This window comes from Crocodylus siamensis, chromosome 5, assembly GCF_052110815.1.
Source record: "Crocodylus siamensis isolate JL-2025a chromosome 5, ASM5211081v1, whole genome shotgun sequence".
In the NCBI taxonomy this organism is placed as follows: domain Eukaryota; kingdom Metazoa; phylum Chordata; order Crocodylia; family Crocodylidae; genus Crocodylus; species Crocodylus siamensis.
This window is the reverse complement of record NC_143399.1, coordinates 156,999,651-157,027,160: the sequence shown is the minus strand read 5'-3', so window position 1 is coordinate 157,027,160 and position 27,510 is coordinate 156,999,651. Positions and strand designations below refer to the sequence as shown.

The following is a 27,510-nucleotide window of genomic DNA, read 5'->3' as shown; positions in this document are numbered from 1 at the left end:
AAGGTTTTTTATAGGAGAATTCCTAAGAGGTATTTTGTTCCACTTAGTGAATGGGAGCATCTCTAACAGAAAGACAGGACCCAGAGAGTCAGATGGACCGTCACTCTGAAAGTAGCTACTTATGTTCTGAAGGTGGATTAAGGACAACAGTTTTAAAAAAGGAAAGCATGTAAGGAAGGACTGTTGGTAGTTTTATTTACTATCTTAAGTAGCATCTGCATAACCAAATACTACTGGGAGACTGAGCAAGATTTTGTTTACAACTGTGTCTATATTTCTCAAATAATTCAGATTTATAAAAAAACATAGATGATTTCAGAAGATTCAGGTGTACCAATTTCTAGTAGTACAATGCAACTTACAAGCAACTATTGATGGCTGAAGTGTTCTATAGAACTGTCATCATTGCTAAGTGCCCCATAATCTTTAATGTATTTATCTGCACAATTTCCTCCTGAGGTGAAGAAGTTTTTATTGATATTTTATAGTGGGCGACCTGAGTGGTTATTTGATCAACATGACACACACATTCTGTGGCAGATCAGAGAACTGATCCAAGAGTAAGTCCCAAGCTTACTCATATTACTGGAGCTGTCTTTTTTCTGTTAGTATGTTTTTTGCTCTTTGGAAATTAACTGTTATACATAATTTATTAACTGGTCATTAATTTTGCCTTAATGTTTAGGCTTCTCTGATTATAGTTATATTAATATGGCAGCACACCACAATTGTGCTGCTATATGTGGCCTTTACTCATGTTCCTTAAAAAACTAGAAACTTAGGAAGTCAAAAATAACCATAATTTTCTATTACATGAGTGAAACTCATGTTTTCCTCCTAGCACAGCAAAATTGAAACTGCTGCAGGCCCCACTTTCTGACAACCTATAACATATTATTGCTTCAGGTAAAGGAACTAACGTTACCTTGTTCATTATTGAAACAGCTCATCAAGAATAGTCAGAAATAGAGCACTGGTTCAGGATAACAATGAGCAGAATGAAATATACTCAGGTTAGGTTGTTCAGGTGTGTATGAAGACAAGTATGATAAACTTGTCAACATGACAAGGACCAACTCTTTCAAACACTGTGATATCTGTGGGCAAAATTAAAACTGCAAATGTTAGAAATCTTTCATTAACACGAAGATTGGCTAGTCTGGTTTATATAACATTATACTGAGGAAAAGGATACTTGGTAACCCCTCCTGTTTCCTGTTTATTCTTTCATAGTTACTGAAAGCAACCAACCCTTTCCTCCCCATAAAATCAATATAAACTTAGCAAACAAAGTGGACATATTGTCTGGATTATCAGTCTCTCAGGTAATGTCAATACAATCTGAAATGTTGACTGCAAATATGCGTATTGAAGTTGAGGAGGAAAGAGTGTATTTGATCAAAGTTGGGGAAAGTAGTTTAGTTTGAAATTATAAAAAGTAACAGCCAAAGAATGTTTACCTTTTCCGACAAAATTTGGTCCATGTCTGTGTATGAAAATAAAATAATGTAGATTGATGCTCTCATAATTGTCCAGGAAGCCCACAAAGTGATTTTTAGAAACGTTGACAAATTTTTTGATCCTGGTGTCCATCCTAGATCCATCCCAGTCTATAATTTAAAACAAAGTTTAAAGCTTCTAGTAGTCTTGCATAAACCAAGAGTCAGACACTTTCAAGGGAATATTTATTAGTTATTCTATGGACGTTTTAGACCACCTGGACTTTTTTTCTAGAAAAAGCTTCATCCTCTTAGAGACAAATCCTTTTAGAAACTTTTCAGCACAACTTTCAATGGAACTGTGTAATAATGTGATGATATCAAAGATAACTTGAACTTTTGGGGCTGTAATACCAATGCTTATCAGTTGATGCAGGTGCAGTAAGAATCAGCTGAGTGGTGAGTCCCAGCAATTGATGGTAAAAGTTCTAAAATGCTTTTCCAGCAAGAAGCATTGTGCCACACATAACCACACATAAAAGGCAGAAATAATGTTAAAACAGTCACCAGACAGTGCATTGAATTTGCAGTTTTCACAAACTGTTACATAGTGGTATATACGTTCCAGGGAAATGAGAACATAATGGCCAGGTACAAGCATTACACTTTTTCCAGTTTAGGTGATTGGAAACCAGTGTATACCTATAACAGAGCAGAATTTTGGGGCACATAGACTGCTTTAAAAATGGCAGATCCCAGTCTAAGATAGACCTGGACTGATATAGTATCAGATATACTCAGTCTAGGCTAGACCAGTGAATTGAATGTCAGCACCGGGTCCACATGTGAATGAAGGCAAGCCGCTGTCTATCAGCATCCCGGAGAACATTGCGGGCCCCCCGCTAGCCCCTCTCCCCCTTGCAGGGAGCTACAGCTCAGCCCTGCTTTCTAGCTGGCCCTGCCCCAGCAGGAGAGGAGTTTGTGAGCTGCTGTGGGGAGATGGTGCTAGCTGTGCACCCTGCATTCCTGGCCCAGGTCAGCAGGGCAAATTATGTCCCTTGCCTGCGCCAGTTCAGAATAAACTCCAAGATGATGCACTGGAGCAGCTCCAGGAAGGGCTCACGGGATTCCTGCGCCCTCCTCCTCCCTTCTCCCACCCAGCAGCCAATGCTGAGTTTGGGGTGAAGCCATTTTCCATGGAACTGCAAGGGCATCACTGCCCCTGCCCCCACTAGGGACCAGAGCCCCACAGTTTTGTGCACTCCTATATCAGTGATTCTGACCCACAGTGTTGTGCCTGTTTTACATGCTTGCGGGGTGGGGGGACTTTAATTAGAGCAACTCTGAAAGCCAATCTAAAGTGCCCACAGCGTCGTCATTGTATCAGCATCCCCACATTTCAGAATGGTTGTGGGGGTGCTTTAACTAAAGCTCATTGATGCATGAGACATGGAAGCTGGCTGGAGTGCATTAATTAGATAAATCATGTTTAACAGAGTGTAATTACAGCATGTCAGAGCAGCTTTCCCACACATGTACAGGCACTCATAATGCATAAGATAAATACATTTTTCAGTTAGAATTCCATAGTGTTAAAAATGGTGTACCATGTTGCTATCTTTCTGAGCTCTTTGCAACAGAAGAATTGCTCTATTATTTTTTGTAGTAAAAAAAAAAGAAGTGAAAAGTAAGAGTTGGCATCAGGAAAGGTGCTTTGAGTCTATTGAGGGTTGCCTCAAGTCTAAATGAGTTGAGAATGACTGCCACGGATAGAGAGCTGCATTTCGAGGTGGGGCCTCTAACAGCAAATGCCCAGCTGAACTGCTGGTCACTAGTTCTCTTTTGAGGGTATTTGAGGGAGTACCTGTCATGACCGGGGGTCCTGGTTTTCTCTGATAAAAAAATCACAATTTTTTTGCTAACATTTGCAAATTCTCTGATTAAAAAACCAAAATCCATTATTAAAATGAAAGACCACTATATATAGGTATGAACGCAATGTTTTCTTGATATGTTTACAATTTAAAGCAATTTGGAAGCCTACCAGTGCCTCAGTCACTACAATAAAATAAATTCTAAATGCCTATAAATTTTGGTATTTGATTTGGAGTTTTTTTAGTCATGGAAAATCAGAGTTCCCTCTGCCCCCTTAACTCACAGTATGCAGGTTCAGACCCCTCACTCCCAAGCCACAGCCCCCCAGCTGTGCTGGTGCCCCTCCTGCCCCACAGCCCTCCCGGCCCTGCTGGTGCACTTCAATTCTGCCCCCCTCCCTCAACTCCCCAACCCTGCTAGTGCCCCTAACTCCCTCCATAGTCCCCCCTGCTCTGCTGGTGCCCCTTGCCCCCCACCCACAACCCCTGCCCCCCCAGCCCTGCTGGAGGGGTCCTCAAGCTGCCAGGGCTATGGGCTCAGGGACCCGGGTCCACAGACCCTTGCACCCCACAACAGCACCTGAGCCCTGCCTGCTACCCACAGGAGCCAGCAGCTGTTGCAGCAGAGTGGAGCATGGAGCCAGGCTCCCCACCCCACTGCCTGCCTGCTGCGGACTCAGGTGGGCCCAGCTCTGTACCACTACGTGCAGTCCTGGGAGGGCAGGAGGGGACCCATGCCCTCCAGATCAGTGTGTGGGGTAGGGACAAGAGCAAGTGCAGGCTGCCTGCTGCAGGCTCGGGCTCCTTGCCCTGCTGCCATCCCCTGTGGTCTCTGCAGCCTAGCAGGTATGACCTGGAGCTGCAGGGCAGAGCTGGGCTGCATGGAGAAGCTGCTTGCTGCTTTGAGCTCTAGGCTGCCCTGGTGAGGTATCCCCTGTCTGTGTGGCAGTAGCAGAGGTGGCAGCATGGGGCTGTGCTGGCAGGGGATACATTGCCAAGGCAGTGCAGAGCCCGCAGCAGCAAGCAGCTTCCCTGTACAGCCCTGCTCTGTCCTGCAGTGCTGGGTTGCACCCACTGGGCTGTGGTGGCCCCAAGGGGTGGGGCAGAAGGGTGGGGAGCCTGAACCCATAGCAGGCAGCCCATGTCCACCCCCACCCTGCACACAGATCTGGGGTGCGCAGGTACCCTCTGCCTCCTTGGCAGTGTGCACAGTGGCGGGGACCTCCCCCCCCCCGCAGATGACCTGCTCGTGGCCCTGGCCCCCTCCCTGCTGGGGCCCTGTGGCTGCACATTGTGGTCCTGGGCCCCAAGCCCCCACATACCCCCCCCAGCTAGGCAGCAGTCGCAGTCCCAGCCCCAGCCTTGTCCAACTCCCTCCCCATGGGGGCCTCAGTCTGCCCCCCTACCCCCCCCAACTTACCTGCTGGGGCTGCTCTCCAGACTGCCTGGCAGCCATGTACATATACATGGACATTGTGCCCCTTACTTGACTGTCCTCTTCCCTCTCCCGCCAGCTCCTTGCAGGCTGGAACTGTGCCAGCCTGCAGAGAGCTGTTTGCAAAAGTGCAAAATCTGTGGTTTTCTCCATTAAAATGAAAAATTCTCATTTTCCTCAGGCAAAGGGAGAAATCTGGGTTTTGCTCCATTTTCCCATGGCAAATGGAAAACCTGGATCCCAGGTCATGACTACTAAAAGTGAATGCAATGATCTAGTCCAACTTGGTAAATCCTTGGCAAAGCACTCAGTCTTGAATTAGATGCACACAGAATCCAGGCCTTAATCCCATTTTAACTGTGTATAACTCTTAATCCCATTTTGGGATATCAGTTGCTAAAAGTACATGATTTGAACTGTGTATAGGCCCTTTATTGCATGGGCATAGTCATGGGAGAACAGATTATAAAGCATTGATAATATTTGGTTGACTACAACTATAAAGAGTGTAAGACAATTAAATAGTTCAAGGTGCATTTTATTAGAAGTGGGCTAAATAAAGTTAACATTTTACTTTTATTGTAAGCAGGTTGCTTGTTAACTATAAAACTTGTGTTGTTTGCGTGAGCGCTGCCCAAAAGGGGAAAACATCATTTCCCAGTGGTAAGCAAATTAATCTTGTAAAGGTAAGGATGCTGTTTTTAGAAAAAAGTGTATTATCTGTTTGTGCTACTTATTGTTAAAAACAACTCGAGCAAGCATGTGCCCATTTCCTAGCACTGGTAATTTACTTGCATAGTTTTCTGTATTGTTGCTATTACAAACACATTTATTTTTGATCAGGGTGGGAACTGCTTTTGCTCACCCTTGGTCAGATTAAACATTAGTCATAGCTTAGCATATATTCATTTGTCTCCCAAGATACAGAGAAGTTTCTTACGTATTGCAAATAAACTATACTGCCTGTTCTCTTAATGATGCAGTGCTTGTTTTATGATTTTCTATTAAAGCAGTGCCCACAAAAGTCTTAGCAGAACTTGGGAGAACAGTAAAGAGGATGTTGGAAAAGTGTGAGAACACTCATGGCTGTACTAGGAAAAATGGGCATATTTTGACAAGGAGAGAACTTTCTATGTGATATCTCAACACATCCATGAATTTAACTTTTTTTTCTTATTTAAACCATAAACTCAGAGATTCTGGAATCCAAATGAAACAAAATAAAAGTGAACTGAAACTAGTTAACTTTGCATACATCTGAAGCAAACCTGAAGTTTCCCTCCACCAGCTGCATACAGATGAGACTTGCACTGTCTACACCAGAGAGTGTCTTAGGGCTTGGACAGATGTTCAGTTTCTTCAGGGAGAGTCCGTGGTTCCTCTGGAGAACCCATGAGTGTACAGAATTGTGTAATTTTTCTCCCAGAGTAAAAGTGAACACTTATAACTTGGGAGCAGCCTGAGTGAAGTGACTTCTCAAAGAATATCTCTCAGGAGACGGAACGTCTGTGCAGACAGCTGACAGAGCCTTTCTTCAAAATCCTGGTGTGCTTTGCTGCTTCTCCTCTTTGCCCTCCCAAGGAACTAGATGCCAGTCGTAGCCAAGCAGGGAGCAGAATGCATCCACTGAATGCTTCAGGCTGGAAGCGCCACCTGTGCTAAAGCAGTTAGGGGGCGTGTTCTGCTCTTAGCTTGTTCCCTGCCTGAATCATACTGCATTTAGGTGCTGAGAAGCATGCAAGCACACCCTTTGCCCAGCCTTAGTTGGAAGTAAAGACCGCATGGGGGAGGGAAAGCTGGAGGACTCCTCTATGCACAGTACAGACTCTGCCCCTACCTGTCCTGATCCTGACGATCCCTGCTAACATTCACTTTAAAAAGCCTGCAAAGCTCTCTGCTGAGCTGTCTGCTCTAGAGTCCTGCCTCTCCCACCCCTTGTAAAAGTACTTCTGTTTACCTGAGTGTAGACATGGTTTAAAAGCAACAGTATAAGTGTACTGGTTCCAAGAAGCAGTAGAAGAATTAACAAGAGCCATAGACTTAGGAAAGAAAAAATATGCTAGATCTCAGCAAAAGATTTTTAGTGGTTGGAGCAATTGGAAATGGAATAGGCTGCTGAGGGAGAAAGTTGAGGCAGTATCATAGTTGATGGTACTGATGTCTGCTAGTTCAAGAAGTGTTTTCTCTCAGCAGTTACCCTCCCACATGCATTGGCCAAGAATAAGTCCTAGGATATTATCATATCCTATCATTGTCCATCATTGTCCTTGCTGAGGACAATTTCATGAGATTACATTAATTATAGAGCAGGGCCCCAGCCCCAAATCCAGCTTTTTACTATTCCAAAGTTCAGGTCCATCATCAAGGTTCTGCAACCCTGTTCTGAGTTAAAAGTTCTAGACATATTACGTGATTTCAGAATTTGCTGCTTGCTTGGAGGTAATCTGTTACTATTTAGCAATGCCACAAGTTTTGTCAACTTCCTCCTAGCTAGTTTCACCGAGAATATTAAAACACAAATGTTTTAAAACAGGCTCTACTGATGTGCTTCCACTGATTTCAGGAGAGTCACTGTTTCACTCGAATTAAGCATTTAATCAATTTCCTTAAATGTAACAGCACATTTAAAGTGAACTGGAAAAGGGCTACTTGTTCTTCTGATGTTATAAGTTCGTATGGGAGAAAAAATATCAGTAGCTCAGGAGTGTCAAACACATTTAGCCCTGCAGACTGGATGAGTGGTGTGGGGTTTGTTGGAGGGCCAAGTTAAGCCCTGCATGCCAAATTCTTCACAGAACAGCCCTGCATGCCAAATCCAGCACATGTTCCAGAGCTGCCAGAGTGGGTACTGTGTGCAACATGTTGTGGACCAGCTGCTCCAGGACTGCACTGCACGCGGCACCCATTCCCGTGAGAATCTGCTCCATGCTGGATCCAGCACAGGTCCCTGTGTGTAATGTGGCTGCAGCATATGACATGGTCCTCGACTAGCTGCTCGGGACCATGCTGTACATGGTGCCTGCTGTGACCACTCGAGAATAGACACTGTATGTGCATGTCCAACGTGTCCCAGAATGGGTGTGCACTGAATGTGGCATCTGCTCTTGCTGCTCCAGGATAAGCACTGGGTCCATCCAATGCATCTTGAATGTTGCCTGTGAGTCCGCTCAAGACTTATGGGCAGCATCAGGGCTCGATGATAAAGCTCCATGGGCTGAATCTAGACTGTGGGCCATGGCTTTGATGCCCCTAACAGCTGCCTTGAATGGAAAGGTTTCTTTAGGTAGTGTATTTGTAGGATTTTGTTAGTTTTCAGATGTTGAATACAAAGGAAGGCACTCTAGGCTATAACTTGGAACTGCCAAAATGTGATGTATAACTCAGCTGGCACCTTTATTCTTCATAGGCTATGGTGTACGTGCCGATGAGTTCATTGATGGTCTCTGAATCTGATGCGTGAGGGACTGTCCCACCCACAGATAGGGCACACTAGTAACATGGTGAATCTGAACAGCAGATTCTTTGCTCCTCTGATGCTGATCACCACAAAACTTGATCCAGTCCACCTGGCAGCACCTCGCTTCATCTGTAAACTGACTTGCCAATCAGAGTGGCATTCTGCATTATTTTCCCAATTATCCACAGAGATTCTCAAGAATGCTAAGTCATTTTTGCAAGCATCCCAAAGTCTGCCTCTCTTTCTAGACCCTTCTTGAGCTTCAGAGTACAGTACATTCTTCAGGATCCAGTGATCTGGCATTTGTTAGACATGACAAAGCCCCTGAGTCTTTTCTTACTAGTCAATGTTCCCATGGATGACATACCAGCACAAATCTTTTGCAAGACGCAGCCTGGAACAATAACAAACTGTCAACTAAAGTGAAAATCCATATTTGAGGCATGTGTTTTATCTCTTCTTTTATATGGCTCAGAAACATGGACGACCTATGCCAAACATACCAAAAGACTAAGGAGCTTTCAGATGCCTGTGTAAAATTCTTTGAATAAGATGATGAATAATATGGTGTATGTAAAAGTGTTTTTACTTGAATCCTTATACAAGTATTTGGGAAGGAAGGAAGGAATGTACTTATTTGAAACATGAGAAATCTTGCTCTACAACTAGGTGGGTTTTTTCAGACTTACAAAAGTTTCTTGATTTCTGTTCACATTTATTTGGGGTTTTTTGTGTTTTATGACCCAAATTGTTTCAGATTAGGGGCTCTGAGTTTGGGGTTTGAAGAAGGAAAATTTAAATTCACTGAATTCCTCAGGAGAAATTTGGTACTCATGAAAGACAGTGGTAAAATTCCTATTAATTTCAGTTGCATTAAATTGTCATTAGAAAAATTAAAAAGCCAGGACCCAGGGGTTCTCTTTCCTAGGGGAATGCCCACTTCTATAGACCAAAGAGTCACTTTCATGTTGCCTGCCATTCTGGTCCCAGAAATCTTGCATTCTTGACTGCCTGACAGCTTCAATAAGAGGGGTAGAGGATGACTCAGCCCTGCCGAACCCACAAGTTTGGTGGTTAGACCACTCTCCTGGGAAGCAGAGTGTGTATATTCATACTTCCTCTGCTAAGGAGGTTTTAGAAGCTAGGAATCCCACTCTCCGGGCAAGTGCTCTAACCATTATGCTATTAAGCAAATGCTATTAAACTTCAAACAGTTTTTGGCAAAGTTTTCTTCTGCTGTAAGCGATCAGGGATTATGTGGAGTGTACTTCCCAGACTGAATTGGATCCCAACAGTGTGTTGGTAGGAGTGAAATATCTATTTTGGCTTGCTTTGAACATGATCAGTAGTGTAGGCCTAGTCCCTGGAGATCTCCTTAAAATGGAGGGAGATAAGGAATTGAAACTTCTTGGAGGTTTTGTGGCTGCTGAGCAGGGTGGAATAGAATTGTGTTTAGTCGCCTAAGATGCCTAAAAGCTTTTTAAGTGCCATTTTGCCATCTTGGAGGCAGGAGAGGATATGGGACTTGCTTGAAGAATGGATTCAGGTCCACAGAAACTTCTTGAGAAACACAGCAAACAGAGAACCTGAACCAATTTTCAGGTTTTTTAATATCCAAAAGTCCAAGGGGTTTTCTTGGTTTCACAATGTCTTTATTGACCAGTTCTAGATTGTGGTTCTGATATCTGAATACTAAAGTGGCAGTCAGTTTATCAGCTTGTCTCTGACGTAAGAGGCATGTTTGCATGTCTCACACTGCTTTACAGTGTGCTTTATCTGCTCTAAAACAGTTTTGAGAGGAAGGAGATTAGAGAGAAGAAGAGGACAGCAGGGAAAAATGGCATGAACTGAGAATCCAAAATAGAGCTGGTACTGGGTCACTTTTTTGTCTTCTATAAATAGCAGTCTTCCATCCACTTCACTCTTACTCATAATAACAAAAGATAATAGAGGGGGGTTGCCAGCACTCTCTGATGACTCGTCCATCCCTTTTTTCCTGATGGTCTAGGACTAGATCTAGATCTAGAACTTGCCCAGAATCTGATTCTCTGCTTGCAGACCTACACTGTTCTTGCTCCCCCAAGGGATGTCTGCCTAAGCCATACTGGCTTCCTGACCCCTCTCTTCCTGCCTACACTATCTCCCTTGGGTTGCCTTGCTCCCATGTGCTTTCTTCTGACCACTGGACCTGCTTTTCCCCCTAAATTCCAGATACACCAAGGTTCAGGCCTAATAAATTAATCAGGTAAGACAAAGTTTAGGAGAGCCCACATGGTGGTTTGTTGATTTTTCAAAGGGTTGGCATCACCTTGACAGCTAACCTAGACTGGTCCCAAGGTATGACCAATTTGTTATGGCTCCAGTTCACTGACCTGTTTTTTTCTTCTCTCCTTCAGCTAGTCCAACATATCAGTAGTAAACACATGATTAACTTTAAGTTGTGCATTTTGCTAGGATGTCAGCATGTGTTAAACATTGGGTGTTGACTGCAGCCAAGGAGTGCCTGTGCTCCTGTTGGGGACTTAAAGCAGGATGTTCCTGGCTGGAGGGTCTTGCTCCTCTGCCCAGGTTCAGACTCATAGCTGTATTTGGGGTCAGGAAGGAATTTTACCTTGTGGTCACATTAGTATGGACTGTGGGGGATTTTGCCTTCTCTGTTGTGGTGGGGGGCATTGCCCTCCAACTGGTATTTCCAGCCTATATTAATAACTTTTTATAGAAGTAGGATATTGGCTGTGGTTCCTGTTTTACCTGCAGTAAGTTAGGGTGTCTTGTGTTGACTCCGGGTTGACATAGTCTTACAAAGAGTTTAGATCTTGATTTGTATAGGATAGTTTGGGCAGGGATGATTCTGCCTCAGTTAGGAGGTTGGACTAGATGACCTCTGGAGATCCCTTCAAGCCCTATTTCTCTGTGATTTCTTTCTGTGAAGTGCTGTGTTGAATTATGGACTTGCCTTTTAGAAAAACATTTGTCAACACTATTGAGAACATATACAAGCAGGAAAATGCAGTGATAAACCAAAACAGCTGGTTCCAAAAATACACTTCAGGCAACATATGTGGGATATATGAGTCAATCTTTGTTGTAAAGAGAAGTCAATAGAGACTGTATATGTTTTAGGCTGCTGAAAAATTTGCACAACAAAAGACTTTGTAACCTTTTCTCTGACCAGTTTTCACAGTTCCATTTTATGACATAGTCCTTTGACACTGGCCAGAGGTAATTCCCTGGGCTGCACAAGTGCCTTTTTCTTACCATGTGAAATTCTGTTCAGGTTTGGCTGAGAGAATAAATGCTAAATAAAGCATTTTTTCTTCTCAGTCAAAAAAAGTCACCCCCCCCACCCCACAACTGAACATCCTGACCTGACTCATGGCACTCTATGGAGAAGCAGCAGCAGTTTATGTTGCCCCAGGCAGTGGCATCTTCTGGCTGCCACCATGCTTGCCAGTGTGATGTTGCAGAGATAGATGTTCATTTTTCTGCACCTCCCCTCCCCACGACCCTCCCAGAGTCAGCACCCAGGGCTATCACCCTAGTTGCCCAGCCCTAGTTATACACATTGGGTGGTACAAATTTGTGATGAAGGTTCTGGAGTTCTACCATGCTGGTGATGTGTAATGAAGACTTGTTATAGTAGCACCTAAATTAGTTTGGTCTTCTTTTAAAAACAGTGATAGTATTTTAAGGGATGTTTTGTGTGTGTGTAATATCCATATAATATGATCATTTTAATAATGGAATGGACATTAAGGGAGAAGGAAGTGCCAAAAACGAAGATTGTAATGGAAGCCTAAATGAGAGCTATACCAAAAAAGAATCTGTATTTTGAATGGCCTAGATTAAAACCAAACAGTAATATATTGTTTATATTTAACAAGGAAAGAGGGAATAGAAAGTTCTACCTAATTACAGTATAGCTAAATTAATAATGAAATAGAAATCTTAACTCTCACTAATTTCCAGTCTTGATATCTCAGTCTTAATGTTGTATTAATGCTTTTTTAAATTTAATTACTTTGTATTTATTATTTATTTGTATCCATTTGCAGGAAAAATCAGAGAAGCATTGTAATGAGATTTCTGTACTGCTAATGTGCTTTAGATTCTCCTCAGTGTAGCTGATTGCCTGTAGAGCCACCTCAGCATTGTTAAATCACTTCAACAGTTTACTCCTAAGACTAGGATCATTAAAGCTCTCTTGGCTTGGAAAGTGCACTGGAAGGAAAATGAATGAAAAAGTCATGTTCCTGTATAAAAAACAACTTAAAACATGCATTACTTTAAAAATACAAAACAGCTTTTTCTAAGATGTGAATTCTTTATCCTTTCCCTTTGGGGCTGTAAAAGTATATATAAATGCTTGTGATCACATAGTTAAACTGCACTATAGATGCTGATTCAGCATAGCATTTTAAAAGCTATTGAAATCAGCAGGATTTAAGCTTATGCTTAAGTATTTTGCTGAAAAGTGATGGATTTACACACCTACTTTAAAAATTAAGCATATACTTAAGTGCTTTGTGGAATCAAGGCCGTAATGTGTGCAACAGAAGAAAATTAGATGTAGAAGTTTTGAGTTATTGACTTTATAGAGCAAATGCTATTTTAATATGGTGTTTGATGTGAAAATGTGAAATGTTCATGTTTTTGTGTATGCCCTACAAAGATGACTCGGGTATGAGAAACTCCATAGATTACCTTATATTGCACATGCCAAAGGGAGGGGGCTGTAGTTAAGTACCTTAGTGCATATTTCTTCTGCAAATAAGGTCTGCTTTTTCTTTCAGTCACTGGGCACATGTAACTCTTAAAAGTCAACCAGAACTGTGAGTGCTCAGCATTTTAGGAAAACAAGTCACTTTTAGGAACTGAAATCTGTATTTAAGTGCCTAACTTTAGGCCATTATATCCTGTTTTTAGATCAGCTCCATGATGATACCCTGTAATACCAGATTTGTTGATTTGATATACGGGATTACTAAACTGACATATGGCGTTCTCTGGGTCAACCTTTTTGAAATACAAATATATGTCAAAAAACTTTTCTCCATTAGAGAAATGTTGGTCCCACTGGCACAGTCATCACACACCTGATGTGTACAACACACACACACACACGTATGTGTACGTACGTACATATGTTCCATACATTTAGCACAGTCCACAAAATATTTGAATTAGATGTTCTTTCAGTGTATCAAAGAGCCATTGGTACCTCAACCATTTCAGCCTGAATGTCTCTCTTACTACTGTGAATGCAAGCTGAAATTTGTTCTTGCAGGCCTCATCCATAGTGCACCCTTGGCCTATATAAATCTTTCAGAATGCACTTCTCAGGGGCAGGGCCAGAAACTGTGGAGTAGTTACCTGCAGAGCGTTGCAACTGAAACATCAGTTCTGCTGGTTCTTAAAGAAACAGAATCTGGGTAACTAACACCAACTCAGTGAATCTTCTCTGCTTAAACTGGTTCATCTGGTCTATCATTTTATTTACAAAGCGATTTTTACACAAAGGGTAAAGTATAGTCGAGTAGCCTTGCACCTTTACGAAAGAAAGAAACCAGTGTTTGAAATGGCTTAGTGATTAGTTGAGTCTTAGAAGGACTGAGCACGTGCCGCTCCTGCCTTATTTGGGGGCTGGACTCGATGATCTGCCGAGGACCCTTCCAGCCCTAATGTCTATGAAATCTATGAAATTTGACTGTGTTGGGTAATTAATTACTAACCTGCTGCCATTGCCTCCCCTTGCTCAGAGTTGAAGCACTGTCGGGGTACTTCAACTTTTAGAGGTTTGTGGCTAGTCCATACTGTTCATATGGTCTGTTAAAGAGCTATCCTGCTTTGAGCAGAACCAGCAGTGTACTATTCAGGGTTAACCAAAATAATTATTTGTAACATTGGATATCTACTTTTGTATGGATGGATATACTGGTTAGGTAATATAATCTGCATCTTACTGCCTTTTTAAAATACAGTTCTGAAAAATCTCAGCATTTCATGCACACAGTAATTTTAATATTGTTCATCTAGTCTAAAAGCTTCTGTTTTGAGTCTCTGTTTCCTTTTAATACTCAGAGCTTCAGAATAAATTGTTAGTGCTGAGGCTTGTTAGGTGAGGGGTCGTGACCGGGGGCAGGGGTGTGCATCAAGAGAGGAGTGCAACTGTAGTCCCAATCCTAACAAGTCAATAGACTAGTTCACGGCAGTTAACAAATATGCTGTACTGCTGAACTTATTTTAAAACTATATTGAAGTCTAAAAATGGACGCAGTGCTTACAAATGAAAGTGCAAGATAGAACTTTCATTAACATATCTCTCCCCCTACCCCCTCACCCCCAAAAAACCCCACCCCAGTCTGATTGGTTTCAGAAACCACCACTTCTGAGCCTGCTGTAGGTCCTGAAACTAAAAGGCAGCGGCAGCAAGACTCTGGTGCTACAGCCAACTGCAGCGTAGCCAGAGAAACAGGCAACAAAAATAGAACACAGGATTGCTGTGCGTGGGTGCGGCAGAAACCACATTATGAGCAAAACCTTCCAGTATTATTTTAGAACCAATACAGAGCCCTCCTCATTTTGCACTCTTTTCACAACATACTCATCCCAGACTCGGTGGGGCAGGGGGGCACCTGATAAAAAGGTGGATAGAAATCAAACATCAAGGAATGTTTCTCTTTCTCGAACTGTGGTTGTGTTCCCTTTCTTATTTCTTTGCTCGAAAAGCAGCATGCGCGCAAACACAGACGTGTACGCAGAGAGGCTTGGCAGTGGGAAAGGGTTAATTACTTTTGTGGATTGGCAGTAGAGAATTGCAGTTCGAAAGACAGGGACTGGACAGCTGTGTTTGCTGTGGTATTTTTAAATGCATTAATACAGGCTCCAATCACTCGGCCATGCTTGACCTATTTTTGGCTCAGGCCAGCCATTGTTCTATTTCTGTTGCCTGTGGGCCACACTGTTGTTGATTCATATGCAAATGAGTTATCACTCGCTTCAGCCAACTTTGCAGAGAGACAGAGCAAGAGAGAGGGAGAGAGAAAGAACGGCACAGGGACAGAAACACTTGTCAAGACTGAGGGTAATTGAAATTAAACCCGTAGGGGCTGAAGTCCCTGGAAACCGGGCGTATTTGGTATTATTATTATTATTTTTTTAGTGGCTTTATTTCCCCCCTGGCAGAAAAGCCTGAAGCACAAATCGATTTCTTCTTCCACCTGCTGCTGGCTTCCAGAACACAACTGTTCAAACTCAGAGGTTCATAGTCCATTGTGTACTTCCTATTCCTTTGCAGCAGACCAGACTGCGTAAAAGTGGATTGTCATTTTTTGGTTTTTTTCTTTTCCCCCTTTTTAAAATAGATTTTTATACAAATGCGTACAAAATTGCTGATTTCCAAAGTGTATGCTCTCTCCCACTCTCTGTGGAGGAGGTAGGACCACAGAGGGTCGTTCCTGACGTCCCTATACAGTGCAGTGATGAATCTTTCATGTAGCTGAAGTACAGACTGATTGGAATATGCTGCAGACAATTTACGAGAGTGAATCGTGTTTTTCCTCAGATGGGGTTTCTGGACGTGAACAGCTCTTGGCTCAGCAAAGAATGCACAGTATGATCAGCTCAGGTAAGAAGCAGTTCAGTAACTGAGACTTTTCTGTTTGGAGGGTGACATACATAGGAAATACAAACTGTCACAGTAAAGAATCTTGCCCTTAAATCATTACTTTAGTCCATGTTTTTTTAATTGGTAGTTCTTTCTAAATAGTGACTACCGCACCAAATTATTTTGGATGTTTGCCCCTGCTGCTGGCTTTTTTTTTTTTTTAACCCTTAAGCCTGCTGCTTCTAGAAGGAAGAAAACGAGCAAATAAAATATAGTAAAGAATTTTTTTTTCTTGTGCTCTATGACTGCAAAATGGGGCTTATGGTGATTGCAGGCTTGTTCCAAATGAGACTTCATTAAACAAGACCTTGTTAAGTGAGCTACAGTTCAGAACCCATCAGAGGCTGTTTTGTCCCTATGTAATTTTGTAAACAAGAATAGGTCTATTTGTGGGCTTCTCTCTCTCAAGTTTACATGTCAAGAGCTTTCTATAAAGCTTCTGTCCTGATTTCATAATGGTGTCAGTTTTGACTATTCTAAAGTAAATTCTGTGTCTGTCTTATGTTTGGCTCCTTTTCTTACTTCAGGAATATTTGAGAAACTTGGCAATGCCAGTCAGATCTAATGGCTCACTGAAAATGTAAGTTGGATGCATTTTAAGGGAGGTGTTTTAAAAGCTGCACTTACAGAATAATGGATATCACTGCAGTTTGAAGACTTCCTTCCATTTTCTAGTTCCTGTGATATCTGTATTTGAGATCTGTGAATGATGCACTGGGACTGAATGAAGCTGGGAGAGCTTTAACAGTTTAACTTAATAAAAGTCAAATTTTCACTTTCTCTGATTAGCATTGTGTAGTTCCAGCTCTGCTTTTATTGCATTTATCTTGTTTTTTGGGGGGACATAATGATATCTCATCTACATATATTACAGCCTCTAATTCCTAATTTTCTGCATTAAATTTGGGTTTTCCTAGGTACTGCATGCAAAGATGCTATAAATTGCTCAAGTAGACTACAATCCATGTTAAATCCCCAAATTGTTTGTAAAACTTGGCACTGACTTCCGAAGTTGATTGTATCTCAATGAATGATTTTACTGATTGACTATATACTTGTTCTCATGCTCTTTTACTTGGTCCACCTGTTGATCCTTTTATGATTTAAAAAAAAAAAGATGCTTGAGATGTGACACCTGCTCCCGTTCATGTTTGTAGAAAGAGGAATCTGTCGTTGTATTTATATTTGTTTCTTAGGTAGAAACTGTAGAGCAGTTGTTGTTATGAAAGATTGTCATAGAGGAATGAATGTTTGTCTGTTTGAGCAGGACTGATTTACATCATAACTGTAAAATACATTTTTGAGTACAGTAAATCAAGGCTGCCTCATCATAATTATAGACTGGGAAAAGGGATGAAGACTGAAAGCTTGTTGTAAGCAGTCTCAAATTATGAAGTTACCTAATGGGTTATCCAGTACCATTTGTCAGTATTGCTTAACATTTTTCCATTTCTTTCATTAAGTTACTTCAGTGTGTTAACTGATTTGCTTTCCTGTTCATTTTTTCTAATATGACTTAGTTTTGGGTTTCCTTTTTAAGAGTTTTACAACCCTGATTCCCGTTTTTTTTTCCCTCTTCCGGAAATAGGCTTTGAACTACTAATTCTAGTATCCTTGTTTAAAAGGAAGTCTGGTGATAAACTCATTCATATAAATATAACAGGCTAAGCTCTGGATAATGACATGATCCTAAGATCGTGGGTGGATACTGAAGGTTCTCTGCAAGTTTTCTCACAGCTTTGACAAGCTACCAAGTGTTACTGGCTTCCTCATTTTTCGGTACAAATTACCAGGTATATCAAGGTTTTGGAGCAGGCACACGTATTACCTAAAGATGAGACTAAGGCATTTTTTTTCAAATTTCCCCTTAAAAATTAACTAGTAAGTCTAGAGGTAAACAGGCTGGTTTTTAGCCCGTTGTGCCACCTTGAACCACGAACCAGGGCTGTTTGGATAATTTCTGATTTGGAAAACAAGAAAAACATGTAATTTTCTATAATAGAGGTGTGCTTTCCTTCCTTGGAGACAAAAAGTATCCCGTGATATTTGATTTGCATCTAACATTGTGTAAGACCCATGTAGTACAGACTTCATGTGAAGCTGTAGACAGTGTTTTAATAACTTTTTCCTTAATTAATAAACAAGACTTTTCCAAGAAAATTTTTTTATTACTTTGTTTAAAACAAAAACAATTCTTCATTATTCATGCTGTCCTTTTAGAATATTCAGATAAGCAACATCTCATTGACATTTTATTTAGTCTACAATTGAATTAATCTCATAGGAAACCAAAGGGTCTATGCCTGTTGAGCAAACTCTGTTCTTTGAACTTCAGGGCCTTGTGTGATCAGGCCCTGTAATGTCATATATAGCATTTTCTGCATGTAGGCTGAAGTATTGCAAAATGTATGGAGACTGTCACAATGATAGACAATGTGGTGGTTCTGTAGTGGGAAGTTCCCCACTCTCAAGTCTGTGATACCATTTTAACACCCTATATAAGGACTAATAGTGACAAGTGGAATAGTGTTACCAGGTTGTGATTTAAAATGTAAACAAATCTTTTCATCTCTGATGCTTGAAAAACTCATCTATCTAAACAGAATCAGGTCTACTATGTAGAGAAGAAAAGGAACTGCCACTTGAAGGCTCTTAGGGTAGCTAAGTGTCAGTTTTATGAATCAGTGTTCTTTGCGCAGGTCAGAATAGCTAAATGTTCTGTTTTCTTATTTGTGTATATGTTACATCTATTCCTGTTAATAAGCTACACATTTATCAAGAGAAGAATAGAAAACTTAAAATTTACACCATGCCTCCTTAATACTGCACAAACCATGAAATTAGCCTAACTTTAGCACTCACTCAATGAATTTATAGACTTGCAGATCTCCAAATATACTGTCCATGGATTCTTCTGTTCTAATTTTAAGCTGGATGGAGTCAGCTCCAAAGGCGATAGATTCATTTGATAGGTATCTGCCGAGCAAACTGTCTGAGGAATTTCTGAGAATACCAAGCGTACAAAATACTCCTGTCATGTGAAGCAGCTCTTCTGGTATTCCCTTAATTACTGCTTTGCCTGCCTGCCTCGATCTCAGTTTATAAATCACATTATGAATGAGATGATTTGGAGAAAGTACTGATCAAAAGTGCAATTACAAATGGGACAATCCAGATAGGCACCGAATCAAGAAGCTATATAATTACAAACACCTACACCTTACTACAGACAAAATTACTATTGGCTGTGTTAAAGAAGCCTTGCAGTCACTTGAAGTAGTGTGTGCTGTGAAATGCACAAGGATGTACTGTGCAAGTTCTTCAAACAAGACAATGCACATAAAAATAATTATGGTACCCAATAAATATTTGTTTTTAGGGAAAATTAAGCAAATGTTTTATTTAAAAAAATACTTTTAGTTTTTGTTCAGCTATTCTCCAGAGTAACAGCTAGCTATTTCAGGGATCATAGCTTTTTTTTTAGCAAATGAAAGCTGGTTCATAGTGCCTTGGCACAAAAAGGATCCTGTTTAACTGATGAGGGTCCTCATTGTATGGTATTACTTTGGTTTTACCCAGAGAATTGCTTACTGTGTATTTGTACAGTGCTGAGCACTAATCTTGAGTTCTGAGTTGTCTCTGGGCACTACCTTCAATAACCCTTTGGTAATCAAAAAGCCTGAGGCTGAATCAATTCAATCTTCACAGGTTAGTCTAAGCTGCATAGGTTGAACCAATAAGCAAGTGAACAGACATTCACTTTTGATTTTGGAAATGTGCCCACATGCCTGCAAGTGGCCCAGGCTCCCTGCTTTGCTGGAGCAGACAGGTTGGTCCAAGACTAGCCTGCACACCCTGCAAGGCAGAGAAGGCATGGGGGGATGGCAGGGTTGTAGGGGAGGTGCAAAGCATCCTGGGGTGCTGGGGGGCTGTGAGTTAACTAGAATCTGGAGGGGATCGGGGACAGAAGTTCAATGAACTGATTAACCTAAATCAGTTAAGTCTGATAGTGCACCATCCAAGTTTATCTTAAACCAGTTTCTGCCATTTTGAAAGTAGTTTAGGTGGACTGAACTTCTGTTGTGTTCCAGATTTGAATCAGTTTCCGATCACATATACCAGTTTATGTGTAATTTCTGTCCCTAACCTTTGAGTGAAAGCACATTGAATTAAATTGGTTTCTGGTGAAATGTAATAGACTGTACCAAATTATTCACATAGAATTACATTAACTGAATTAAATAAAATTTAATGAAACTGGGGGTCAGAGTGTCGTGTGGAGGTATCAATTTGCCATGTATTTGGTAATTAGGATACCTGACTGTAAAATGTTAAATAAATAAATAAATAAAGTTTTGTTGTTTAGATGTAAAAATTAGCATAAATCACATTTATTGCATCACTTCAGTGATTTGATGAGTATATATTTGCACAGGTGACTGTCAGTGACCACTAATACAAATAATGTCACTTGAATCTTTGATATTCACTTTCCTTATACTTTTCTATCCAAGAAAAATTAATTGCACAACTCTTCCTTTCTAGCCAAAAAGGAGAAAAAAAAAAGATAGTGATGTTTGAAGCATATTTATCTAAGTATACTTGAATCATAGAAAATTAGGGCTGAAAGGAACCTCCAGGGGTTATCTAGTCCAACCCTCAGTTCAAGTTAGGATCATTATGTGTTTTAAACCATCCTAGACAATTGTTTATTTCTATCAATGACACTCTGCAAATAGTCTTCTCAAACTACTACTACTAAGCAAAGTGCCCAAAACATTAACCCCCTCCCCAGCCCAAAACCCCTCCCCAAAACCCCCTAACTTGCCAGGGGTAAAACAAGGGGGCAGGACAGGAAGTAGAATTGATGATTAAGAGTCATAGAAAAGTTGAATTATGGTGTTCTATAAACTGTTGCACAAGTGATCTCATGACACAATTAAACCACCTGTGTAAGAGGGAACATTTGATTTTTTCCCTAAACTTTTACTTTGTAACTTGAGAACCTGAAGAACTGAGCGAAGAGCATATTTAGATAAAGAGAACGCTTTGCTATTGTACATGTGAAGCCAGGAAAATCTTGTAGATGGCCAGAAAATGATTATTTTGCTGGACTTGAAGGCTGTATCTGGCCTGCAGAGCTGCTCAAACCAGCTTGCTGTGTTACTGGTGAGTCTGGGATTTGAGGGGAGTTAGTGGGGGTGGGGCCTGCCACAGAATCCATAGTCTGGTTGGACATGACCCTCAGCAGCAGCAGTGGGGAGGTGGTAAGTGAAGGCTATGCAAACAGCCCTGGTTGCCCTGCAGCCACTTGGCCTGCAGCTGGTTGCACTGCCTCCACTATGGCAAGCAGCTGTTTGGCCACTGGATGCTTGTTCCACCACCTCCATTGCTGCCTGTGCCTCTGTTTCTGGCACCATCTGAGCTGTCACTTGTGCCACCGATTCAGCTGACAAGGAGCCCCACAGTTCAGATCCAGCACGGGGTGAGTTGGATACCTCTGTACTAAACGATCCCTCAGGTTTTCATGTAGAAATATGATCTTTCAAGTGTTACAGAGATTTAAATGCTGACTTGCCTTGCTGTTAATAGACGAACTAAAGCATGGTGGGGTTCATTGCACAGTTTTTATACAGGTACTCCTATTGTCTTTGATCCTTCTTTGAGTCTACAGAATCAAATGTTGACGCAGCAAAGAGTAGAGCAAAGATTGACAAGAACAGGGAGAATGCTTTCTAGGCTGGCCTCTTTCTGAGGAACGTTACTTTTGGGCTTCACTTTCTCTGAAAGAGCATTGAATGTACAGCGTTACAACTCTTGTTTTCTCACTGTGCAATATTTGGAATTTTCTTAGAGCCCTGAATCCTGGGATTTCATGAGAATCTCAGCTTTTATTAAAAATAAAGCTAAGTTTTTAGTTCAGACTATTATGGAGATTAGCTTGAAAACATGAACTGTTAAAAGGACATAGAGCCGATAACAACTGGAAAGAATAAAAACTATGATATTGTTTTAAAAATTTTGAAGCCGAGTACTGCAGTTTGTCCTTGAGGGAATAAACTATAGTATTATTTAGTACACACTAGCGTTTTAATTTTTTAATCATTTATTTATCTGAGTCACATTTGTATAGATCCTCATTCTACTGTGCAGTGATTGGTTTTTTACTGCACTTGCAGTGTGAACTGCAGACGGTGTGAACCAAATTCTGTGTGTGAACCAGTTGATTTCAATTGGTGGTTGCATGGAGAGAATTGATCCCATTCAATATTCAGCTCACATGGCCAGAGTCCTTAAACAGAGTTCTGTTTCTGTATTAGCTGCTATCTCCTTTTCATTGGCTTGGGGTTTTGTAGAGAAAGCAAAAGCCAGGAGAAAGTGGAGTGATTATACTATGTAAATGTTAATATATATCAAACTGTATATGCGTATGTGTGTGTCTATGTGCAGGGTTTGTTGAGGAGAACACAAAGAAAACGCTTTTAGATGCCTATGCTTTTTTATCAGATAAACCAGTATTTTTTCCCTGTATTTTTTTTAAAGCCCCAAAACAAGAACAAAACAACCCAACGTGTTTTGGGAAAGGAGTTGACAGGGATTACTGTGAAGTACATGAAAATCTAAAGTGCCCTGTTCTGTGGGTCTCTTAGCAGGCTGACTCCTCTGGGTCAGTTATTCTTAGCTTAGTTATTTTCATCTTATGGCATTACAGGTCTAAGATTAGCCTGTTAGGCGTTATCATGCCATCTGAGTTACCTCCTAATATAACTCTACACCGGAATGATTATTTATAGTCAGAGCATTCTGTCATTTTTGGGTTATTTCTGGTAGCTTAAATAAAGAAGAGCAGCATTCAAGAAAAACCACAAATTCCTTCCTGCTGCCAAAACAACATGATAACCGCCTGCTAAGGGGCAATGATATTGTTTAAAATGTATGCTCGTAGCAGATGCGACATCCCTTTTATCTCTACCACTTTGACTACAAAGTGATGCCTTGGGCTAGTGCTCTTTTCTGTTTGGGTGGAGGGAGAGGGGCCAAGTTGATGTACCCTGTCACATCGAACACAGGGCTGTGGTTGACGATGACATCCACGGACATCCAGATTCTATTTTTAGGAGTTGGCACTATCAGCTCTCTGTTCAGTGTGAACATGTCACAGACACGCAGCTCCTGTAGCATCGACCCTTCTAGTGAAACCTCATTAACTGTAATAGACATGTCTTCTATTTAGTTACAATCCTTAAATGCGTTGCAGTTCTCTATGCAAAGGCACAATTGCTTGCTTCAGTTTCCTGACACATTTTTAGCAAATACTTCCCCTTTACCTCTTAAAGTATATACTTACTAAACGAGTTCATTGAATCCTGCATAACAAGCTATAGTTTATAAGTGTAATGGTCCAAGTGCTTCTTTTTCTACGTTCTGATGCCTGTGTGATTGCAGAGGTGTAAGCATAGTGAAATATTTGGCCTAACATAGCTTTTGGAGGCAATTTAATAAAAATGAATGAGGCTAATATAATACACTTACAGGGTATGTCTACACATGCAATCACGTGTGCTTACACCAGCTCAAATAGAAGCAGTGCAAATTCAAGCTGGGGCTTTCTGCCTCAGTGCACATGGTCAGACATGCACTTTGGTGTGGGGCAAATTGTGGCAGTTGGGGCAACATAACTCTGCCTGGTTCCTCCTGGATCTGCAGCCAGGGGCCAGCACCTGTGCTGTCCCCAGCAGTATCAAACTGCCCTCTCCTGGCCCTATCAGTACAAAAAGCTGCCCTAGCAAGTAGCTCAGGGCTACTTGCTCTCAGGAGCTTCTGGAGCCCAGCCAATTGTTACCTGGGGACACTACCCCTTGTGCCAGCTGGACTGCTGAAGCAGCCCTGAGAATTCCCTGCACCTCTACCCACTGCAGCAGTCTGGCAGTGGGGTGGGGCTGCTGCCTGGCTGTGACCTGCTGCACACCTGCCAGACCCGGATGGGAACTGCACAGCCAGTAGAGGCACCTACTCCTCTGGGCCAGCTGCCAGTGGACTGTGGCTGCAGAGTTGTGTGGCACTACTGCCATGTGTACCCCTTCCCGGCCATTTGGGCAGCTATCACCCAGAAGATGTTCCCAGTGTGGTGGCCTGTTTTGAACTGTCAAAGCATGTCCTCCTGGCCCCAATTGGCTAGGAGATCAGCCACTTGCTCCTCCAGCCTCCTGGGCCCTATCCCCTGCTGGCTCCTGCAGCCCCCCCTTGGCTACTCCACCTGGTCTCACCCTCTGCCCACTCCCCCAGACCTCTGATGGCTGCCCCCCCAGCCCCAACCTCTTGGCACTTAACAGGAGCTCTGGGGCCTCATGGCAGAGCAACCCCATGCAGCACGGGGCAGCGGGGCTCCCCGATTGCCCCCCACCCACCCAGCCCCAGCATACATGCCCCGCACTCACCAGCAGTAGCAGCTGCTATTGGGGTCACTGGGGCCTCATGGCAGAGCGCCCTGTGCAGCACAAGTGTGGCCAGGGTTGGCAGGGCGCTGTGCAGCTCGAGCTGTCAGGCAGCTGGGACCACTGTAGCTGTCATCTGGGCCCTGTGCTGGGGGATGGGGGGGTGGCCCCAGTGACCAAGAGGCCCCAGTGACCAAGAGGCCCCATCGACTTCCAAGGTAGCTGCTACTGCCAATGAGGTTTTTTTAATTGCCATGATGCTGGGGCTGGGTGGGGCAGCCATCGGAGGGGGCAGGGGGCAGGCAGGAGATGGGGCCAGGCATGTCAGCGATTGGGGAGGCTGGGGGGCAAGCAGGGGATGAGGCTGCGTGGGGCAGCCATTTGGGGGGCTTGGGGGGGGCAGGCAGGGGATGGGGCCAGCAGTGATCAACTGACTGGGGGAGTGGGCAGGGAATGGGGCTGGGTGAGGCAGTGATCCAGGGGGCTGGGTCCCCTCAAGGTCCCCTCCTCAAGCTCCCCCACCCCTTACTTACCAGCAGGAGCCCTGTGGCTGACACGCTGTGCTTCAGCACCTGAGTGAGGGCCAGCCATAGAGACATTCTGGCTGGCTGTCAGAGTGTCTCTGTGGAGGACCAAGCCTCTGGTTGCCTCAAGGCATGGTCCCCCTGCCCTGCTTTTTTTTCCCCCACAGTTTTTTTGACCCCTATATCCAGGGGTGTAATTTTGAAATGCAGATTTGCAGCACAGGGAACATTCTTTCATTCCCACATGTGCCTCTTTCCGCTCTCAAAGAGCTCTGAGATGCTGCAAGACGCACATGTGCACTTATGTGGATGTGCCCGTAGAGTATATGTTGCTATAGAAGTCTTTCCTTCTTAGATTTTTCCTTAGTGAGATGGTTGATATCAGGTGCAGCAAAAGATATGGCCATAATAACATTTTAAACTTTCCCACAAATTGAACATTGTGACCCCATGTACACATTCCTGATCTAATTGAAAGAAAAGACATTTGATTTCTTTCTCTCTGGAATGCAGGTGTGTTAAAATTTTTGCAAAATTAGTAGCAGCCTTCACAGGGTGATATAGGGGTGCACTTACAATACTTGATAAGGGCTTTTTCCTTTTTGTCAGCTATGCTTTTCTGTACATCACCATTTTGGCATTTATTTTATTCTGAGCATGGCCCATACATCTGTTTTAGTTGGTTTGTGTCTCCTGGTTATGAACCCCATCCTGCTTTTGAGATATACAAACATGACAAGAGCTTCAAGAATTTGGGCCCTTGGTTGATGAGTGGGTTGGAAATGCAGGATGGATTTTTCTAATGATAATGCATTCCTTTCGGTATTGAAGCTAAATAAAATCAAAATGAGACAAGAACAAGTAGAAAATGAGTCCTTTCAAAATGCCAGTTTCCTAAATCATTCTTTCACAATCAAAGGTGATTGTTCTCTTCCATGATGCATGCGGTTGGAGGTATGCATGCCCTGGGGGGATATAATAGCTATTCAATTTATGTGCAGTCTGGAATGGAATAATAAGAAAGCTTAATGTTAATTTAATAATTTCCCCCATTTGCTCTGTTCCTAATCCAAGTTTCCTTTTTCCTTCTCAGCGCCCAAGGCCAGCACTCTGTTGGTACTGAGTGGTAACAATACTTCAGGAATGAGAGAATACATTCCATAAGTGCCAAATGTTGTACAGTAACTGGCTTGCACACTTCCTGCATGGAACTCTAGATATGTTATCAATTGACTCTCATTTCACTGCCATTTCCCATTGAACATAAAATGATTGTCCTCTTTATCTCCGTTTGTTCCATGGCTCACCTGTCATTTTGAAAAGCATGTTTCCTTGACCTTGTTCAATATGATTTTGTCATGGATTATAAAAGAACATAGAACACAAACCTCAGTCTTTTAGACTTGTTGTTTTTGACAGTCCATTTTGAATGTTAGAAATGATCTTGAAACTGTTTAAAATGCATTTTTCACATGTATAAACTACAGCAACAGGGGGAGTTAGTGCTGAGATAAATAATGACAACCTTAATATCTTGAGGCACAAGAAAAGATACAAAAGGAGCAGAGTAACACTGCCAGTATGGTTCTGTTAATATGAATAGCAGGAATCACTTTTACAGGTGCATGGTATATTTTACTAAGGGGGTTATGGCATAATTTGTTGCTACTTTTTCTTTGAGACATTTTCCATCTAATGACTTTTTCTGAAGAAAGACGGTAATGTACTCTTTTAAAGACTGAGAATATTTTTTTGTAGAAATAATTTCACCTTCAGGAACAACATGTAGGTCTCATTTTGATCTAGATTTTGACTGGAAGGAAAGCAGGTAGAGGAAAGAGGGGAATGTTACAAAATACAGTACCATGACCTCTGAAGGCTAACAGTAACAGTGCCCTTTTTAAGAACATGTCAGAATGTTGATGCTAGTGAAGGAACTGAAGATGCAAACATATGAAAGGGCTGCCAGAAGGGGAGATCGAAGTACATGTACTAACAAAAAAGACAAACTTAAAATGAGGAAAGTGAAATCCATTTTGAAATAATTGCTTTAATGGAAATAAAAAAGGATCCCATAAAGGAACAAGGTTTAGAGAATGAAGACTATAAGGCAAAATAAGAACATTATAACAAAAAGTTATTCCTTTTTTTTTTTTTTTTTTTTAAGTACCCATTGTTTGGGAGTAAAAAAATATTTTATTTAATTAATTAACTGCATAGCAGTTAGCGAGCCAGCATTCAGATGCTAGTATTGTACCACCTTCATCCCTGCTCCATTAATATTTTTATAATATAATAAAAACCTGCCTGTCCCAAAAAGATCAAATTGCTGACTTACAGTACAATCAGTAGATGGGTTTCTTCCTACCATCCCTCACTCTCTTTTTGGAACCTGCTTCCGTATTCATAGAGAACAGAAGTGCCATAGCCAGGCTGTCACAGGACCAGAACACGTGCACCATTTCACTTCCCTGAGGTTTTCTGTTGTCCCCTTTAGGCCAAGCATCAGGTACATCTATGTGCTCATTTGCTATTTTTGCTCTTGAGGGATGATAATGAGGCAATCGGAAAACATTATGCAAGAGGCAAGGAAATTAGCCTTGACAACAGTGGAGAAGGTACAAGCAAAAGGAAAACAAAGAAATGGAGAGCCACTGTAAGATACTAAAGATGAATAAAC

The 27,510-nt window shown here is 42.0% G+C and overlaps 1 protein-coding gene across 5 annotated transcripts in view; it reads left to right on the top strand.

The window, feature by feature from the left end:
- Window positions 1-27,510, top strand: part of HDAC9 (histone deacetylase 9) — a 500,007-nt gene that overhangs the window by 357,061 nt on the left and 115,436 nt on the right. For 3 of the 5 annotated variants that reach the window (XM_090046826.1, XM_090046827.1, XM_090046825.1), the window contains exon 1: window positions 15,712-15,832. In XM_090046826.1, coding sequence (XP_089902952.1) covers window positions 15,727-15,832 — 106 coding nt within the window. In that variant the 5' untranslated portion in view covers window positions 15,712-15,726. Of the gene's footprint in view, window positions 1-15,711; window positions 15,833-27,510 lie in introns of those variants that run through there. The other 2 variants (XM_090046829.1, XM_090046828.1) reach the window with 1 other exon arrangement.